The following is a 14,417-nucleotide window of genomic DNA, read 5'->3' on the forward strand; positions in this document are numbered from 1 at the left end:
TTCTTTCTTTCTTTCTTTCTTTCTTTCTTTCTTTCTTTCTTTCTTTCTTTTTTTTTTTTAAGATTGTATTCATTAATTTGAGGGAGAGAGAGCACAAGCTGGGTGGAGCAGAGGGAGAGGGACAAGTAGGCTCCCCGCTGAGCAGGGAGCCCAATGCGGGGCTCCATCCCAGGACCCTGAGATCATGACCTGAGCTGAAGGCAGACACTTAACGACTGAGCCCCCGAGGCGTCCCATCATGTATTTCTTATGCTTCAGAAATTTGAAATCAATCTCCTTTAACAACAGTACATATACTTGTATAAACTAGAAACAGTGAAATTTGCTGGGGTAACAAGGCTCAAGTGTTCTAAAAGGTTTCTAAGTGAATGTATTCTGATAATTACTTGTACATAATTTACAAAACACTATAATATACTATAAAATTCAATAATTAAGTAAACTGTAAGTCTCCTTAGAAATGCCCCCCAACTGAGGGGAGAGGGTCCCCCCATCAGTTTGTGAGCACCTGCGTGGGGCTGGCCACCTCATCACACTCATGGCCAGAGAGCAGCTGGGTGGGCTCTCTGGCAGCATCCGCCAGGCTTTGGACGGCTTCCGGTTACCTGCCAGGAACCACCTGCCGCCTCGCGCCTGGCATGACTGTGCGTCATGTGCCTGCTGGTAGCTCTGTGGGAGCAGAGAGCTGGTAGTGCCTGGCTCGGTCGGCAGGATCATTCGTGTTCTCTGTTCCAGAAGTTTGGGTAAGACGCTTTTCTAAGACTTATTCTGTGACCGTTATATACACCTGGTGCCCTTTTGCTTAGTGACAGCGTGGGAACCCCTTGTCCTGAGAAGCTGGGAAACTGGAAGGTTGTGACGCGGGGAACACGTTCGCCAGCATGATATGGACACAGCAAGATGCTTTCGATTTTGTCACAAGCTTTACCATTTCTCCCTAAAGCCTGAAGCTTGCATACTTAGTTTCCATTTAGGGAAAGAGCTCAGCAGAACCCGCCCTTGCTGTGAAACCACTGGCTGGTCAGCTTGCTGTGCAAGAACGTCTCACTTGGTTTTCAGTTCGTGTTTGGAGGAGTATCATGAAAACACTGAGAATTACAGAGCACGTGTGTCAGAGGTACCAGAGCGGTCTAGGTTAGGACGGGTTAGTGCGAATACACCTGACACGCTTTCAGACCCGTTATTAGAGCAGGTTATGAGAACACACACACATGCTTCGCCTCCGATCGCGCTGTGTGACAGTGTGGTGTCGCGAGCAGCACAAATGGAGCCAAGGTGGCAGAAGGCAGGCTTCCCACCCCAGAGTCTGGTGTTTGCCTTTCGAAAGTCACTAAGCAACAATCACGCAGTGCAGTTCGGGAGTAACTCCACTCCTCTCACTAGCCGTCGCGATGAGACTTTTCCCGGTCTGATGAGAGGGGCCTGTGCTGCCAGACGCTGGTAGGTACAGCAACTGGCCCGTGTTCATTTTTTTGCTAACAGAAGGTAGAAAATACTGAACAGGTTGCAATATGGATAAGGTGAGGCTTGATTGTAATTAGAATGTAAAGTACTTTCACGTGACTTGGTTGAATAAGGCTTCACCATCCCACTGAAAAATGCTGATGGAAGGGGTGCCTGGGTGGCTCCGTCGGTGAAGCGTCTGTTTTTCGGCTCAGGTCATGACCTTCAGATCCTGGGATCAAGCCCCGCATCGGGCTCCCTGCTCAGCGGGGAGCCTGCTTCTCCCTCTGCCTCTGCTGCTACCCCTGCTCGTGCTCTCTCTTGCTCTCTTTCTCCGTCAAATAAATAAAATCTTAAAAGAAAAATGCTGATGGAATCTAAAAAAAACACAAAACAAAAAAAAAACATGTAGGGGACACCTGGGTGGCTCAGGTGGGTAAGCATCCGACTCTTGGTTTCAGCTCAGGTCATGATGTCAGAGTCGTGAGTTCAAGCCCTGCGTCGGGCTCTGCGCTGGGCTGCAGCCTGCTTAAGAGTCTCTCTCTCCCACCACCCTGCTTTCTCTCTGTCTAAAAAGATAATAATAAAAATAAAAAATACCATGTAAAGTTACATTTTTTAGGGCTTTTAACTTTTTATTGAAACCAAGTAGAATACAAGCGTAAGAAGTCCTGAGCGTTGCCAGTCACACACCTGTGTGACGTCCGCCAGCTTGGTGTCCTGTCCAGACGAGCCTCTGTCCTGGTCATGGGATTCTGCTAGGTCTGGCATTTCCGGCAAAGATAGGCGAGCAGCTGGTGTCCGGCAGCCCCCAGTCGCAGGGAAGGCCTCGGCGTTCCGGGTGACTGACGGCTGCTGAGCCGCAGAGGTGGCGTATGCCTGCGCCCTGCTTTCGGGAGCCGGTAGGAAAGCCGGTGGGGGTGGCGGCAAGACAGCTTTCCTAGAGCTCCTGTCTCTGGGGTCTTTCTTCGGGGGAGGGTGAGCTCCGGAGTGTCCAGAGACCTGGCGTCTAAGAACCGTCCAGCCGGTGTTTACCTGAGGGGCGTGAGCACGTGGTCAGGTGGCTGCTACAGAGGTGGCCGGGCGGGACGCGCCGAGCGCAGCAGCCCCCGTACGCGGGAGAGGTGTGTGTGCTCTGGGCACCGGCCAGGGCCTGTGTGCGCTGCTCTGACACCGGCCTGTGTTTCAGGCACGAGGAGCTCGACCGTCTGGCCAGGGAAAGGGACGCGGTGCTGGCGGCTGTGAAGGGCGCCCACGCGGAGCAGCTGCGGGCGCTGGAGGCCAGGGCCCAGGAGCTGCAGGCCCGCTGTGAGACCCTGGAGCTGCGGCTGCGCAGGGCCGAGGGGGGGCAGGCCGACGCCCTGAAGTCCAGGGATGCCGCCATGGACAAGTGAGTGCGGGCGGGGGGCGCGAAGTGGGTGGAGACACCTCTGCCCGCTCTGGTCGTTTCTCTTAACCCTTTTACTCCTTTTCTATTTTTCAGATTGTGCCGTGTGTATGTATGTATGAATGTGTGCAATTATTTGTGGCAAAAGACACATAATACAAAATTTACCGTCAAACATTTAAAGTGCACATTCAGTGCGTTGTGCAGGCACCAAAATGTCCCTTCCCGTTCCCCTCCCCCACCCCCTGGAACCCACCGTCTACACTGTGTCTCTGGCGTTGAGGGCTCTGGGTCCCTCATGTGAGTGGAATCCTGCAGCGTCTGTCCTTCTGTGACTGGCTTATTCCCGTAATGCCTCCTCGGTCCTCCCATATTGGAGCAGGTGGCCGATGTCCTTCCTGTTTGCGGCTGAGTGGTCCTCACTATGCAGGTGGGCCACATTTCCTTTATCCATTCACCTGTCAGTGGGCACTCGGGTTGTTTCCACCTTTGGGCTCTTGTGAATAGTGCTGCTGCGAACATGGCTGTGCAAATACCTATTCAGGTCTCTTTAAAATTTGGGGAGAGGTAAACCCAGAAGGTGAATTGCTGGATCAGATGGTAAATCTATGTTTAACTTTTTTTTTTAAGATTTTATTTATTTATTTGTCAGAGAAAGAGTGAAGCAGGGGGAGCAACAGGCAGAGGGAGAAGCAGACTCTCCGCTGAGCAGGGATCCTGAGGCGGGACTTGATCCCAGGACCCAGAGACCATGACCTGAGCTGAAGGCAGATGCTTCACTGACTGAGCCCCCCAGGCACCCCTATGTTTAACTTTTTGAGGAGCTGCCAGATGGTTTTCACAGCAGATGCCCTGTTTTGCACACGGATTCCAATTCCTCCATTAACTCGTTTCTTTTTTTTTTTAACTTTATTCTTTTAACTTAAATTCAGTTAGTTAACGTATAGTGTGTTATTGGTTTCAGAGGTAGAGGTCATCAGTCGTATACAACACCCAGTGCTCATTACATCACACGCCCTCCTTAACCCCGCCACCCAGTTGCCCCATCCCCCCACCCCCTCCCCTGCAGCAACCCTCAGTTTGTTTCCTATGATGAAGAGTCTCTTACGGTTTTTCTCCCTCTCTGATTTTGTCTTATTTTTCCCTCTCTTCCCCTATGATCCTCTGTCTTGTTTCTTAAATTCCACATATGAGTGAGATCATATAATTGTTTTTCCCTGATTGACGTATTTCATTTAGCATAATCCCCTCTAGTTCCATCCACGTTGTTGCAGATGCAAGATTCCTTTTTTTTTCTTTGATGGCTGAGTAGTATTCCTTTGGTTTCTTCCTAAACCCAGTTTTCTTCTGAGCATCTCGGCCAGGTGTGATGTGTGAGCAGCTCTGTCCCACCGTGCACAGCGTCCAGGCGGACGCATGTGCGTGTAGAACCAGTGGGAGCTGGACTTGGAACTGGACTCCAGGCTCCTGGCTGCCAGTGAGGACGTGATACTTGGAGAAGCTGTGTTTACTAAAAATATCCGATTAAGACAGTTAAGTCGGTTGTTGGCTAGTGTTTACCTTACTTAGCAACTGGCTTTTCCTGTATGTTTGGGAAGCGTGACTGGCTCCATTCTAGAGAGGGTGCTCTGCCCAATTATATTTCCGTCGGGGGGAGATGGCTCGTGCAACGGTACAATACCAGGAAGTTAGAGCTCACTCAGGAAGGTTCCTTGACTGAACGCACGATCTTGTTGATCTGTTCAACGCAAGCAACGCAGTTAGAGGACAGTCTGACGGGCGGATGTGTTCCCTCTGGGCTGCGAGGCTCTGTACGGGCCCTTCTCACAGCTGCGGTCAGATCTACTTGCATGGAGGCCCTGAACCGCCTCCTCCTACCCGCGCTCGCCTTTCGACGTGTCTGTCCTTGGGTTCCTCGCTGCTCTTCTGTGCGGCCCGGCTCGCAGGCCGTGGCCGGTGCTGCCTGGGGCCATCATGCCTGGGACAGTCCGTGTCTTCTCATACTAAGACGTATGCTGTTTGGAAATGAGCAACAAAACAGCCCATATTTTGAGCTATTTCTTTGGGTGTATTTGTGATGATATTCTGAGGGCATTGGGTCATGAATGCCACAGTAAGAGGCCGTGGCCCGAAGAGGCTTTGTGAGAACCCACCGTGCTCTGTGCCACCGTATCACCTGCAGCATAGAGTCGCCGCTGGCCACACGGGCGGGGCCCCTTTCCGGGGTCCACAGTTAAGGCACAAGAAGAGAGAGGGGAGACTAACCCAATCACGCTGTGCATCATTAACAAGAAATCAGTGTAACAACTCATGCTTTTGCCTGAAAAAATTATTATGGCGATATTTTGCGTTTTTTGAGTGCTAAATTTTGAAGCTGCATCTCAGTTCAGACCAGCCACGTGCTCAGGAACCACGTGTGGCCCGTGGTCCCATGTTGAGCAGCAGAGGGGGTCCAGGACGCTTGACTGCGGGGTGCTTGACTGCGGGGGTCCAGGACGCAGTAAGGGTGAGTCCCCATGCTCTCCAGAGCCCCGACCTTATTGGGCTGGGTTGGTCTTAGCAAATTGGCACAGGAGCCGGGCTCACGTTCGGGGCACAAGCGGAGCTCTGTGGTGGGCAGATCCTTGGTCGGTGTGCATTGCAAACAGAAAACACACAAATACAGCTCCTGAGTCCCAGCGGCTTCTCCTGTGCCACACTCGGGGTGCATAGGAGCAGTGTCGGGGAGTGTAACGGGAAGTCCATGTGGACCATCCCCCTGGTGCTGCTTGAGGCCCGGCAGGTGACCTCCAGGGCCGCCAGCCGCTCTTTCCCACCTGGAAAGTCAGAAAAAGCCTCAGTGACAAGTTCCCTGCTGGCCGATGTCCTTTGCCCCTTAAATTGAGTTGCTGACATATGGGTGATGTTGTGTCCGTCCCGCTCCCTGGGGGCGTGTAGATGGGAGCGTAGCTGAAGGAGAGCCGTCGTGTCCCCCCATCACGTCAGACGCTTGGTGCTGGTGCGGCTCAGCCGGCCGAGGCCCAGACCCTGTGGGGACGTGGCTCCAGGATAGCACATGTCAAGGGCCACCTTGGCACCGGTCCCGGCCTGCACTTTGTCACCCGACCACCCTGCGGTACTGGAGCGGGGAGCGCCGCCTGGAGCGGGGCTGCGTGGCCCCCAGGCTGAGCCAGTCCCGGCCCCCCTCCTGGCACCTGCACGTTGTCTCAACTGGATGTGTGGTGAAGTTTCCAACTTTGTGCAGCCCTTTGTGGTGTGAGAACAGGTACGACGTCAGGATGACTTTGTACGAATTGTACTAGAAATAATTTGTTGGAAGCATTTGAAGAAAAATGGTCTCTTTCCAGTGGCTGAGAATCATGCTGGAAACTCTTTGTGGACACTTTCTTCCTCCTCTGAGAATGTGACACGCGCTGCCTCTGGGTGGCGTAGCCGCAGAGCCCAAAGACTTGACGCGTACCAGCCACCTTGCTTTCCTCCGGAGGTGGTGATTCTGTGCCCCGTCCTGTAACAGTCGGGCTGCGCAGGGGGTGCGCCCCAGTGGCCTGTTGTGCCGTCAGTACTGCGTCTCCCCTGGTCAGTATCTCTAGGTGTCTTCTCTAGGGTTTTTCTTCTGGGGAAATTTATCTGAGTTTTGGTGATTCTACCAGGTAGTGTAAGGGTTTCTGTACAACCTCATGTTACTGTTGAATTTGAAAACGTGTGTCTCCGTGTGGAGGGGCTGCACGAGGCGTGGCACAGGTGAGCCCAGCGGCGCCGCCCCGAGACCTCCGTGGCTCCCCTCTCCCTGCACGTCTGGTGCGGACGTGGCGTGCTGTGGGTGTTTAGTGGGCACCTGGGTTGGTGGCGTGGGTGGGGGGACATTGCTTCTTGGGTAGGACCATTTCCTGAGCTGGGTGAGGGAATCTCCACCCTGATGCGGAGACACTGGTGCGTAGATTTCCGCTGAGGGTGGCGCGCGTGTGGGTGAGAGAAAGCTGGAGTGAGCACCACACCCACAGTCACACAGCTTCCCTTCTTTGTGCAGACTTCGGGAGGACGCGTCAGCTCTGAAATCCGGCTGGGATGCCCAGATCGCTCAGCTGTCCAAGGAGATGGTCGCCAAGGACCTTCACATTCAGTCGCTGCAGGAAGGGGAGGTGGAGCTCAAGGCACATCTGGCCAGATGCCAGCAGGACATCGGAAGGTGACTGTCCCCACAGCTTCCCCGAGAGGGTTCTTTTCAGTGTGCGCTTCCTCGGGGCCCAGTGCTGTTTTGGGTGCTAAGGGTACAAAAGGGAAAAGAATCAAGGCCCTGGCCTCACATCTTATTGAGGGAAAAAGACAAGAAACAGGAAACAGAAGAACATCTGGTTGTGAGAAAAGAGAACAAGGGGACAGGGTGATGGAGGGCGGCCAGAGAAAGCCTGTCCCCGGGAATGGGCTCAGGTCTGTAGCAAGCCCCACAGCAGCGTTCCTGCTGCTTGATCCCGTGTGGACAGTCACCGCTTTATGTCTCCTGTCCGACTGCTACCGTCTTATCAGATGGAATGAATGTTTGAGTAAAGAACATTTCTCTTTCTTGAGGAATAATTTAAATATAATAAAATGCACTTGTTTCAACTGTACAGCTGCTGAATCTTGACCAGCACGTACACGTCCCAGCCACCCCTGCAGCCGAGACACGAAACCTGTCCCTGCCCGGCCGGCGCTCCCTCTTGTCTCAGCCCGCCTGCCGCCCCGCCGTTCCGTCTGTGTGCCCTCTGCATCTGGCTTCTCTGCATGCTTGTTCCAAGTTTTCTATGTTTCTATGTCAGTTTTGGGAATTTGTGTCTTTCAGTGCGTTTGCTGTTTCATTTCATTGTTGACTTTGTTGGCGCGGACTTGTTCGTGGTGTTTCCTGATATCTCCCCGGTGTGTGCAGAGCCTGTCAGAACCGTCTCTCTCCTGTCCTCAGTCGGTCTAGCTGGAGATCTGTTGATTTTACAGATCTTTTCGAAGAGCCAGCTTTTGGTTTCATTGACTTTTCTTAGTTTTCTGGGTTTTTATTCTCATTGACATCTACTCTCATCTTCGTTATTTCCTTTCTTCCACTTCCTTTGGCTTTAAGTTGATGCTCTTTTGACAACTTCTAATGGTGGAATTCTCAATTGTTATTTTTGGACCATTCTTCTGTTCTGAGAAACATAGCATTTAATGCTGTGAATTTCCTTCCAAGGACTACTTCACTGCCTCCTACAGATTTTGATATTATTCAGTTACAAATACTTTCTTTTTTATTTTTTTAAAGATTTTATTTATTTATTTTGACAGAGAAAGACAGCCAGCAAGAGAGGGAACACAGGCAGGGGGAGTGGGAGAGGAAGAAGCAGGCTCCCAGTGGAGGAGCCTGATGTGGGGCTTGATCCCATAACGCTGGGATCACGCCCTGAGCCGAAGGCAGATGCTTAACGACTGAGCCACCCAGGGGCCCCGTGTTACAAATACTTTCTAATTTTCCTTGCAATTTCTTCTTTGGTCCATGGGCTGTTTAGAAATCTGTTGTGGGGCGCCTGGGTGGCTCAGTGGTTAAGCGTCTGCCTTCGGCTCAGGGCGTGATCCTGGCGTTATGGGATCGAGTCCCACATCAGGCTCCTCCACTAGGAGCCTGCTCCTTCCTCTCCCACTCCCCCTGCTTGTGTTCCCTCTCTTGCTGGCTGTCTCTCTCTGTCAAATAAATAAAATCTTAAGGAAGGAAGGAAGGAAGGAAGGAAGGAAGGAAGGAAGGAAGGAGAGAAAGGGAAAGAAAGAAAGAGAAATAAATCTGGTGCTAAGTTTCCCACCATCTTGAGATTTCCAGATATCTTTTTGTTACTGATTTCTAATTTAATTCTGTTGTGGACAGAGAACATATTCTGTGTTCCTGCTCCCTGGGACCCAAGGGCAGGGAGCACGGGCATTCCGGAACTTCATGGTCACAGGACAGTACTGTGGCGTTTCCTGGCATTTTACAAAGTATTGGCCCTCCATGGACATTTTAAAAATAAACAACTTGGGGGTGACTGGGTGGCTCGGTTGGTTGAGCGTCCAACTCTTGATTTCGGCTCAGGTCATGATCTCAGCATCCTGGGATCGAGCCCCAAGTCGGGCTCTGTGCTCAGCGGGAGTCTGCTCGAGATTCTCTCCCTCTGCCCCTCCCCCAGCTTGCATTCTCTATCTCTCTCAAAAATAAATACATAAATTTTTAAAACAATAAACAAGTGGGCTTTCAGCACAGTTTTCAAAGCCCTGTCCCATTGCTGTGAGCCTTTGTGTCTGAAGATGTTCCATGTTTGCCTTCCTGTGTGAGTGCTGATTTTGCTGCGTTTAGGATGCTAAATTCCAAATCATTTCTCCCCTGGATTTTAAACCCGTTGCGTATTACTTTATCGTTGCTCTGGAACAAATTACTGCAGACCCAGCAGGTGTAACTACGTCCACATATCATCTCGGTCTCTGCGTTCAGGAGTCCGGCTCGGCTCAGCTGTGTCCCCGGCAGAGGGTCTCACTAGGCTGGGACCACGGTATCGGCCAGGCTGCCCTTTCCTCCCGGGCTCCTCCAGGCTGGTGGCAGAGGCCCTTCCCAGTGGCTGTGAGCCGCTGACGCGCCCGCAGGTCCTGACAGTGGCCTCACAGCGCGGCAGCTACTCTAAGGCCAGCAGGAAACTCCCTCCAGTGGGCAGGACAGGGTCTCACATGGCCTCACCTGATCAGGGGCACGCCCACCGTGTCGTGCACACAGCCTGGCCACCCTTGGGGGAGGTTGTCCAGAGCCCCCGCCATGTGTTGCCCCCATGTGGCCGACGAGAAGCCTGGGGCCCATCTGGCACTCACTGTCTCTCACCCTTAGGCTTCTCTTTCATCCTGGGGCTCAACAGTGCACATGGCGTCTGTGCGTGTGGTTCCGTGAAGCCCCCTGCCTAGCGCTTGGTGAGCCCTTCTGGTCCGAGGACGTGCATCCCCCCCGTTGTGCTGGGTTTTCTGCTTTGCTTCCTCCGTTCTGATCTCTCTGGACCTGCTCTTTGATGGATGTCGGTCCTCTGAGCTCTGGAGGGCTCTCTGTCCTGGCGGCTCCAAGCTCTCTGGCTCAGCCCACTCTGCACACGTTCCCGAGCTCTGCGGTGGTGGTCACTCTGAGACCTTCTCACATGTCTCTGCTGGAACCGCTTCTCTCTCTTTTCCCCGAGTTTGCTGGCTTTCTTCCCTTCTCATGAATGGATTCTTCTGTCTCTTGAGCGTGATCTTCCGTGGTGCTGGTTTCCTCGGTGTTTGGGAGTCCCTGCTGGCTGCTCTCTGAACCCCAGTCTGCCCACAGGTGCCGTGTCTCCTCCGCCTGCGCACTGCGGACTCCTCCCGGCTGTGCCCCCCGTCCCCCCACCCCGTTGCCTGCCGCACCCCTTTGCTCTTCATGTGCAAGACATTAACCTTTGTGCCTTTCCCGTCCCTGGAGGTACAGACAGCAGCTGTCCGAGGCCGTGGAGAGGGAGCGGTGCCTGGAGCGTGAGAAGGCACAGCGGGAGCTCGACTGGCGGCAGCGCTGTGACGGTGTGGAGAGGGACCACTACCGCAAGTCTGAAGACCTGATTCGGGCCCTGACCGAGGCGCGGGATCAGGTCTGTGTCCCCAAGCTTGTCAGGTTTCATCCTGCGCTGGGAGGGCCTGGGAGCACGCCCCGCGGCTCCTGGAAGGCTCTGGGCTCTCACCACACTGCCGTTCGGATAGGAGCATGCCGAGCCTCACTGAGCAGCGTGACGCGCAACAACAAAGATGAGAGCAGGGGAAGGTGTCCCTGTCCCACCCACAGCCTTTGATAGCATCTTAGTTTTTATTGTATTAGTTTCCCTAACTGGCCAGTGCTGGGAGGATCCCTGGCTCCTGTGTGCGGGGGACCTGGCAGAAAGGGCCATACCCGAGCCTGGTGCGGCCGCTCAGCCGGCTCCGACCGTTGCGTGGTCCTGGGCCACGGGGGCTGCTTGCTCACACATCTGCAGTCTCCTTCCCGGGAAGGACCCCAAAAGTTGGTACTGCTGCCTCGTGACCCTCCCAGTGGGAACTGAGTCCCACATCTCTTCCCAGGTTTCTGCCAAGCTCCAGGAGACAGAGCGGATGCTGCGTGACCAGGAGGTGGTGCTGAAGGCCTTGACCCTAGAGAGAGACCAGGCCGTGCAGGCCTTGAGGACACGCGGGCTCCTTCCTGAGAGGGAGGTGCAGGTCAGTGCTGCTGTCCTCCCTGAGCCTCGCCCGGGAACGCCCACGGCCCCAGCAGCCCGCTCCTTGAGGCTTGCCTCAACAGCGGCCATGGGAGAATAGGGCCACACAGAACCCAACTGGAGGTCTGTCTTCTCAGCCCTATTCCTTTCCAGGGTCTGTTGGCGCAACAGGGGCCAGTCTGACGCCTGAAAGAGCTGAGGTAACTCTGTTCAGACTCTTCTTTGTATCTTTAGTTCTTGAAATCTCAAAAACCCCACACTCCCTTCTGCCATACAGATGGTTAGTGTCACTTTGCTGCTGTGGCCTTCCCCGTGGAGCTGTCATGACGGGTCTCTGTGTGCCGTGATCCTGTCTGCAGGGACTGGCTGAGTACCTCCCTGTGCTGGGTCTGCCAGAGAACTTTGTGTCCTGGCCTTTGGAATCTCTGATGCTGAGGCCGGCCCTGTGGCCCGAGAGGCTGGGACCCTAGAAAACAGCTTAGAAGGAGCAGGGCTGGGCTCCAAGGTCCACGGTCAGAGGGGCAGAGGCAGCATGAGGCTGGGGGAGTGAGAGCAGGCGGGGTGGCTGGAGGATTTTTCCAGGCCCGTGAACGGTTCTTGTCTTGTTTGACATGCAGTGAAGCACATAGATCTTTAGTGCACGCAGGTCAGTGTGTTTGCCGTGAATGTGCCCATGGGACCCAGCCTTCCAGCAAGATATGGAGCATTTCCATCACCCTAGAAAGTACCCTGCGGCCCTTCCCATTGGTCCCCATCCCCACCCCAAAGGCAGCGGCTGCTCAGACGTCTGGCTTGTCTCAGGTACCCAGGTGGGCAAGGTTTCCTCCAAGACAGTGCTGTGGCCACGTCTGTAGGCCCAGCCCCTAACCAATGTTAAGGTATTTGTAATTTGGGGCACTGGCCAGCTCAGTCTGTGAGCATGTGACTCTTGATCTCGGGGTCATGAGTTTGAGCCCTGCATTGGGTGTGGAGGTTACTAAAACATACGCATATATGTTCCCAACTTGTCCTGACCCACGTACGGAACCCAGGACCTCTACTTCTTCTCTCAAGAGTTTTAAGTTCAAGCACAGGGTTGACATTTGATGATCCTGTCTCGGTCATTTGTGAGAATTGTCAGAACGCAGGAAACTGCCCCAGCGTCTGTGTGGACAGCTGGGCAGGAGCCACAGCCTTGGGGAGGACGTGGCACACGGGCACGGAGGCTCCTTCGGGCCTCGGCAACACAGGACAGTGGGAAGGCTCACAGGGAGGAATCAGCGTGTGGCAGGGCCACCAGTGTCCTTCCTGCCACGTCACTGGCCACAGAGCCGAGGACTTGCAAAGGATGCTTCCTGTCGGTGTTGGTGCTGATTTTGAAGGATGTGGGGTACCGTCAGACATCCAGAAGGAAATCCCAGGGTGCAGCCAAGGGCCCTTTGTATTGAAGGGTGCGTCTGTCCAGGAAGGACAGAACTAAGGGCTAGAATTTATACCAGAGACACGCGTCTTCACACGTGCTGTCTGAGCCGCCCACATACAGCCATGGCCATGTTCTCCCCACAAAGATCTCCTTGCTGACAGCCACCCAGAGCCCGACGCTGACCGTGAGAGGCCTGCAGGCTGAACAGCAGCCCGGAAGGGACAGGTTTGGTCCCAACCGCCAGCTCTCGGGGATGCGACCTTACTTGGAAATAGGCTCTTTGTGGGTGTAACCAGTCGGATGAGGTCACGCAGGAGCAGGTGGGTCCTAATCCAATATGGCTGGAGTCCTTATACAAGGCACAGCACGTGGAAGACAGAGACACAGGGAGAAGGCCAGGCGCCCACGGAGGCAGACACGGGAGTGACGGGGCCCCAAACCGAGGGACACCAAGGGGTGTGGGTCCACGCTGGAAGCAGGAAGAGGCAGGAAGGATTCTAGCCAGAGTCCCTGAGGGAGCCTTTGCCTCTAGCCTGAGGCACATGCCCCACAGTCAGCGTCACAGGAAGCCCCAGCCCACCACCAGTCTCTCCTCAAGGCCCCTGAGGGAAGCCGTGTTGCTGGGAAATCTGGGAAACCCCGCAGGGGAGGTGGCTTCTGGGGCAGTGCTGGGGGCAGTGTCAGACACCATCCTCCTGCTTCTAGGGCCCAAGTGTCCAGTAGTCCAACCTCTGTCCCTTGATGAGAAGTCACTCACCTAGTTGTTCACGGTAAGGGAACTTTCCAGCAGTGCAGCCCTCTCCCCACTCGTCCAGCATCAGCCTGGGGGGTAAGGGCAAACGCAGGCATGAGCGCCATGTCTGTGGGCTGGCTTGCCCCGCTGTCCATGTTAGCCAGGCTGTCGAGAGCACATGCACGGCTCATGTTCTCGCTGGCAGTGACTCACGCGTGTCTCAGAGTGGAAGTCGGCCCTGCGGACTCTGGCTGTGCCCTGCGTGGCTGGCACTCACCCTGTGGTTAGTGTGTGAGGCAGGCTGGGAGCTGAGCATCCGAGGGCTGACCTGGAAGTCACATGAAGACAGTCGTATCCCACCAGCCATGCTGAGAAAACACTCCACTCCTGTCCATAAATGCGCATACCTTTGATTCTGTGTAGGGGGCCTGGAGCCAAAGCTAGTGGGACGTAACAGCCCACTCCACAAGGCTGTCCGCAAGCATGAGCTGGCGTGCCCCGTGGTCTGATGTGGCTTCCGAGCTAGGACTGGGGTGGGAGGGCTCTCTGCGGGCGTCCGGCAGACACGGTGGGATGAAGGCTTGAGCTGAGTCCCGTGGGTGTCCCTGCTTCATGGGGTGTGATAACCATTAGCAGGTTCGTGATGTGGCCACCTGGGAAAGCTGCAGCTGTCCGTGGACAGTGGTTGCTGCCTGTCTGGTGTAGGTGGGCCCTCTCGGCCTGCACAAGGTTAGGGCAGCAGGCGGGTCTATCAGGAGGCGATGGGAAAGGGCGGATGGGCCGGCGTGATCTCCGCTGAGCCGATGGGCTGCATCTTGTGTGGCGGCGTCTTCTTCCCACGGGCACCTGGTTACGTGGAGCCTCTGCAGGGACCGCGTCAGTCCTCCCGCGGTGACGGTCTAAGGTCCGAAGCACAGGCCCTCCCGGTACAGGCTCAGGGGAGCACGCAGCCTGTGTCACGGGGGCTTCATCGCCACGCCACGTCACGGAGGAGATCGTGGCTCTCGGGCTCCCCAGGGGTGTGGGGGCTGATGCTGCCATTCCATCCGAGAAGGGTGGTCCCTGCTCCACAGGTGGCAGAGGGAGCATCTGAGCAAGGCCAGGCCAGCAGCAGGTCCCACGCGGCTCTGCTGTGGTGTCTGTGCTGGGGCAGCTGTGAAGTTTTGTGGGCAACGTGCCGCTGGGCACGGGAAAGGGAGGTGGGGGTTTGCAGGGAAGCAGGTTGCCCTTCCTGTCTGCAGTGTC

General features: G+C 54.9%; 1 protein-coding gene across 16 annotated transcripts in view; it reads left to right on the forward strand.

The window, feature by feature from the left end:
- Nucleotides 1-14,417, forward strand: part of CCDC57 (coiled-coil domain containing 57) — a 100,332-nt gene that overhangs the window by 24,132 nt on the left and 61,783 nt on the right. For 13 of the 16 annotated variants that reach the window (XR_005837296.1, XR_005837295.1, XM_040639955.1 and 10 more), the window contains 5 exons: nt 2,633-2,833; nt 6,858-7,016; nt 10,278-10,440; nt 10,904-11,038; nt 11,175-11,237. Coding sequence is in view for 14 of the 16 variants with exons in the window: in XM_040639955.1 (XP_040495889.1) it covers nt 2,633-2,833; nt 6,858-7,016; nt 10,278-10,440; nt 10,904-11,038; nt 11,175-11,237 (721 nt within the window). In the remaining 2 variants the exon portion in view is untranslated. The remainder of the gene's footprint in view (nt 1-2,632; nt 2,834-6,857; nt 7,017-10,277; nt 10,441-10,903; nt 11,039-11,174; nt 11,238-14,417) is intronic. The other 3 variants (XM_040639949.1, XM_040639954.1, XM_040639950.1) reach the window with 3 other exon arrangements.

This window comes from Ursus maritimus, unplaced genomic scaffold, assembly GCF_017311325.1.
Source record: "Ursus maritimus isolate PB19 unplaced genomic scaffold, ASM1731132v1 scaffold_24, whole genome shotgun sequence".
Taxonomy (NCBI): domain Eukaryota; kingdom Metazoa; phylum Chordata; class Mammalia; order Carnivora; family Ursidae; genus Ursus; species Ursus maritimus.